Consider the following 5,974-nt stretch of genomic DNA (forward strand, 5'->3'; position numbering starts at 1 on the left):
TTCAAAATATTGTACAAGTTATTGGTTAACACAATGTTTCCACGATCATATAATTCCAAAATAACATGGTGCTCAGCTTCTCCAGAGCCAAAAGTTAAATCAATGATTCTGTCCACACCAAGTTGCTGGATGTTTTCAAGACGTTTGTTCCGCAGATGTTTCCTCAACTGTAAGACAAATAGTACATTGTAATTACTGGATAAATCCATTATGTGGATAGTAAATCGGGTACTGTACCTAGCAAAAATTCACAGTACCTAATATGAATGAAGAATTTGCTACCATCTTAATCTCTTGCACTTACAACAACAGTATGAAAAAACGATTATACATACTTTTTAATGTCTACTATCATTAATTTTTTCAGTCTATCCAGATGGGTAGTTTACAGCATGGGACTCTGGGTTGCACCCTGCTGTATCAGGAGTGCCTCAATTTTCTTAGTGTAAGTGCTTTTCCCAGTCACATGCTCTTCTGCATGAGTCCTGGGCCAACTTCAGCTTCTGATTTAATAAGGTTTCTCTTCTTGGATTTTGATATTGTGCCTAGTGTATATCCCATAACCTCATTTCAATGTAAATAACAACATACAAGTAACTAAGTAAAATAAATAAGACAAATAACAAATGGACTATGAAGTGACACCTCAGTCAGCCTGCTTAACAATCATTTTCAAAAATTTTGAGCGGATTTATTTTGTTCATAAGGATATATACTACATATATATTTATTAAATAAAATATTGGTTATTGTACTAAACTGAAATCAAACTAACCTTCATTGCAAATCCTGAGGGAGCAGGGCTCTTTGGCCACTCATACTCTGTGGTGTGAATACGTGAACCAGACTCAAGCAGTAACACACTCTTATGGTCAGGTTTTTGTAACTTCATCAGATATGTCTTGGAATCTATATCATACACCTGTATAACTCGCAGTCCCATAATACTAAAAAAGATGAAAAAGATGACAAGCAAATGAAACTTTAACAATTTTATGTGCATCATAGATCCATGTCACTGTTATGGAAGGCCTACTTGGCAAGTTACTATTTTGTTGGATCTGCATATATTCATTTGAGCTCATAAAAGTACATAACTTTTTAGCTATAGTGAACCCCCATATTTGCACACTCCGGATTCGCGGACTTACGCATTCCAGGATTTCTCTCTGGAACATATACCCCCATTATTCGCTGAAAATTTGCCTATTCGCAGTATGTTACAATGAGAAATATCCACAAAATCACAATTTGTTGTAAATTGTATTTTTCCTAACTATACAAACCTGAGGTCCTTTAACATAAGGAATGCACTTACGGCGTAGCTGGAATTACAGCGTTGAATCTTGAACAAGGTGGTTAGGCAGTAACTACCGTGGGGCAGGCTAGCCTGCCCGGATGTAAACACTCCACTTTGCCTTTCGGCCCAGTTTCAGATTGAGGGGTGGCATGAGGTGGGCATATCTGTTAAAGGACCTCAAGTTTGTAGTTAGGAAAAATACAATTTACGACAAATTGTGATTTGTTCCAACATATAATACAAACCTTCGGTCCTTTAACATAAGGAAGACTTACTGATTGGTGGGAGGAATCTGAGTGAGCCTCTAGAACTGACTGGAGTTCTGCGCACCTAGGCTACTCCTCCTGGTCGTAAGAGTGAAGAGGAGTGCCCTGCTACCTCTGACTACTTGATTGGAGTATAGGAGCTGCATGATCAAGAGTCAGACTTCTGGGCCTTTTCAAAATGAGTGAGGGATCGTGACTCATCTGAAAATGGGCTGTGAAGAATATTTGGTGTCGGAGACATTAATGCAAAGTTCTGGGAAGGGTTTGCATTATTGTCAGTCTCCTTCCTCCCCTTGCTAGAGGAAGGAGCGGGATTGCTTCAATGATTCTGATAAACATAAAAAGGATGCTCTATGTGTAAGCTTACCGCATCAATCGTCCGACCAGCCAGTGTGAGTTCGAGTCCTATCCTCAACCCGAAGGACGAGGAATGGAGGGTCGAGACGTGGAAGGGGGAGAGCCAGTCACTCTCGCATCCTTCTTACCTCTACAACTGCACACCATGGACGAGATGCAACTTGCCCTCTTGAAGGAGCTGGGTAAGCAAACACATATTGCAAGCATCCACCACTGGTCCAGGGAAATGAGGTTCCAAGGACCTGTGGGCAGTCCCGAAGGGAAAGAAAGATATGGTCGCAATGACCTATCCATCTTCCTGTCCGACATATTCTTCAGAGTGATGTCCAGTACCCCTCTACTGGTCTATCCATCTGCAGCGAAGTCTCTCGCGGTCTCATATCCCACTCCAGCGAAGTCTCTCGCGGTCTCGTATCCCACTGCAGCGAAGTCTCTCGCGGTCTCGTATCCCACTGCAGCGAAGTCTCTCGCGGTCTCGTATCCCACTGCAGCGAAGTCTCTCGCGGTCTCGTATCCCACTGCAGCGAAGTCTCTCGCGGTCTCGTATCCCACTGCAGCGAAGTCTCTCGCGGTCTCGTATCCCACTGCAGCAAAGTCTCTCAAGGTCTCGTCGTCTCCGCAAAGGATAAAGACACCGACACTCCATGGTGGGTGTCGATACTTATGGGTACCAGAACACGCCAGTAGGACGAAGTAATGACTGACCTGAATCAACTGATACTATGTCCACAGCGTAGCTCATGTTGGCTTCGGACGCTTCGACAGCTGCCGACTGACTGTGTTCAGTTGTGTGAGGCAAGCCGTCCATGCATCCGAGGCGTAGTCACGTGACCCTCGCCTTTTGAGGGGTTATGCCGAGAGACCATACAAATCGTCTATCTGTTGCCACCGATGCTGGAAGGCGAGATGATGATTCTCTCAAGGCATGTGCCCAACAGACGAAAGTCAATTGCCCTCTAGAGACCGAAGTCCCTGATGGCAAGACAAAAGTTCTCATAGTAGTTGAATCTCAACTAAGGAGAAACAATACTATGTGCCGTTGAAGACGAAGGTAATAGGTGAATACAGACCTATGTCTTCACAGCTGAATCGAGAGAAGTTAACTGACAGTTTACTTGTGAACCTAAGTTCTGGAGAGAAGAGGCGAGGCCTTTCAGACCCACTGGTTTTGCTATGACACACCCTGGCCTCCTACCCCTGATAGTCCGTAAAAGAGCACAAACCACGCCCATCGGGGCGGAGCAACCAGAGAAGTGCGAGTTGACAGGAATCAAACCGCCATATTTGAAGTTGTAAGTTGCTATGAAGTATATCTGTACTTACCATTCCATTTTCCTGTTGTGAGATTTATTTGAGATTGCAAATTACTACAAGTAGTAACTTAAGTTCCAATTTGTGAATTTTAACATTTTCCATTCCTCTTTATATTCTAAGATAATATACGTAATGTGACAGTAGTTCACCTCCCCTTTCCAAGATATTCCTATCTTGTTACCTAAAAGTTGCATTACCTCTAAATGCAAGGAAACGAGTCTAAGTATACCTTAAAGAAATTTATGAATAATTGAAAAATGTTATGGTTGGCCTTCAGAAACATGTAACTGTTGACTTTTTGTAGGTAGTTACTTTTACAAATTCTTTATTTCCTCCAGAATGGTCTCCTCGGTTTCGGGGTAGGGTCGAGGGTGAACTAGACCCTGGGTCTGAAAGGCCTCGCCTCTTCTCTCCAGAACTTAGGTTCACAAGTAAACTGTCAGTTCTAGAGAGAGAGGCTTCAGCCTTTCAGACCCACTGGTTTTTGCTCACCCGATACTTCAGGGCATGAAGATGAAGTCCTGCAACGACTGCATCGAAAGCTCCCTGTAGACCGAGGAGAGCATAAAATGACCCAAATACAGAGTTGCTTTTCCAATTCATTCTAGTCATTATCTCTTGCAGCGTAACTCCCTTATACATCCATCCTTGAAGCTGCTTGACCTCTGATAGAGTGGAAATTGGTGGAGTTGTTTTCTGGCATTGGGATCAGCTCTGAAATACAGTCCCTGAATAGCTGCCTCATCTTTGGAAGGGACATGATCTTGAAGTTTTCATCCAGCCAAATATGGTCTTCCCTATCTATGTTCCTTTCTGCACAGATTTTATTTTGTGTACTTCAGATAAAGTTTAATTGTCTAACTGGACAAATTTTTGGCTTTGTAGGGTGACACCTAAAGCTGAATTCAATAGGAGTGTAATTGTTTTCTCTGATTCTTGGCCATGAAGGAAGGGTGGTTCCTTAACACAATGGTTTCTGGTGTGAAAGTGCTCCTGGAGATACATAGATGATTGAATTGGTTAGCTCTCAATGGGCAAGCCAAAGCTACGAGGAATAAGGTCTTCTGAATCATGAGCAGCATAGAATCATCTCTTGTAGTGTTGAGGAAGGAAAACTACTTTACTCAAGATCCCAGCCTGAAATTGATGAGAATTGCTGGGTTCTTCTTCTATTTACTCCATCAAGCATAGCTTTAATATACTTGTCTTCTGCTAGACAATAATTGGGAAAGTATCCCTTCAAAACTGGTCCAAGAGCAGCTCGTATCCTTTTGAGTGTGTTGTACGCTAGGCCCTTGTCTATTAATTCGTTAAAATAGAGTAGCAGTGATAAAAGAGGGAACTTGTTGTTACTTCCATATTTATTGTGTATGAACTCTTTAAAGCTACTGAAGAGATTTTGTACTTGGCCAAGGAGCTGTCTCGTAAATTTGGAAGTAATTTTGTTTGCATATCTCTGGAGGAAATATGGAAGGTAGTTGATCTTTTATATTCTGAAGGCGATCAAATTTAAGTGGTGTTGTGCTAAGGGTAAGGTACAGTCCATATGAAGTATCTGGCAGCCTTCTGCTTTGACTTTGTACTTCCGGTATTCCTTGGAGACTGTCTTGACTAGAGGGAAACCATGGTTCCGTTTCCTGGGAAATAGTGCAGAAGAGCATGTTGTTATTACATTCGTTATATATCTTAAAAGCAACTTTATGCAGTAAGAAGCCTGAGGGAAAAGCATAAAGAGGAGAAGAACCTTCCCAGCTAATGTGAAGAGCATTATTACCAATTGCTTTTGTGTTGGGTACGGAAAGAACAAAATCTTTTACATTTAGAATTAAAGCCATTGGTGAAAAGGTCTATTTCAGGAAAGAAATTCATATCTGTGCAAATTAAATTGAATAGATTATCGTCAAGAGTGGCTTCTGGATGTATGGAACCAAAGTCTCTCGATAGGGAATCAGCCATCACATTGCTTTTCCCTTTAATCCATTTAGTTTGAATGTCTATGTTGTATTTTCCTTTGATGTCTAGTAACACTTTGATGGCCTCCTGGGCCGATTTGTTCCTAATGCTACCATGTTTTTTGACCCAACAGTTTGTTACTTGTGAATCTATGTGAATTAGTACTACTTTGTTTTCTTAGTTTGTCTCTGAAGTGTTTTATACAGTAAATGCATGCAAGTAGTTCTCTAATGTTAATGTGCAGGAGTATTCTCATTTTGTAGCCATGTATTATTAGTTGAGAGTATGCCATGTTCTCCTACTAATGCTCCACCCCAGCCAAAGTTGGATGCATCTGTGAATAGTTCTAGATCTACTTGATTATTGGGAATGTTTATATCACTATACATATTAGTCTGTTTCCATTCTTCTAGAAAGGATTTGAAAGAAGGAGGAATGATTCTATATCCTTTAGCAAAATATCTATGAAACCTGTGAAGGAATTTAAGATGGTATCTACCATAAAAGGTGTAGTAGGAACAGAAGTTAAGTGATCCTATCAATCTTTGATATAATTTGAGGTCAGACCTGTTCAAGTTGGATACTGTATTGGCAAGCCTGATACATTTATCAATGTTTTTCTGCATTGGTCTCATTGTTTTGTTCTCCAAGTTATAATGAACTCCCAGGAACTCTATCTTTTGCACTGGATGAATAACAGACTTTTTAATAGATATTTGCCAACCCAGCTCCGAGCACTTCAATGACTATTTGGATGTGAGCCTCGCATTTGTGAAAGTCATCT

The 5,974-nt window shown here is 41.1% G+C and overlaps 1 protein-coding gene across 1 annotated transcript in view; it reads right to left on the reverse strand.

Annotated features, from left to right (window-relative positions):
• LOC135206141 (ribosome quality control complex subunit NEMF-like) overlaps nucleotides 1-5,974 on the reverse strand; it is a 97,789-nt gene that overhangs the window by 72,420 nt on the left and 19,395 nt on the right. The window contains exons 3-4 of the mRNA XM_064237398.1: nucleotides 776-947; nucleotides 1-167 (exon numbers count right to left, since the gene is read on the reverse strand). The exon at nucleotides 1-167 is cut by the window's left edge and continues 36 nt beyond it. Coding sequence (XP_064093468.1) covers nucleotides 1-167; nucleotides 776-947 — 339 coding nt within the window. The remainder of the gene's footprint in view (nucleotides 168-775; nucleotides 948-5,974) is intronic.

Source organism: Macrobrachium nipponense, chromosome 29 (assembly GCF_015104395.2).
Source record: "Macrobrachium nipponense isolate FS-2020 chromosome 29, ASM1510439v2, whole genome shotgun sequence".
NCBI lineage: Eukaryota > Metazoa > Arthropoda > Malacostraca > Decapoda > Palaemonidae > Macrobrachium > Macrobrachium nipponense.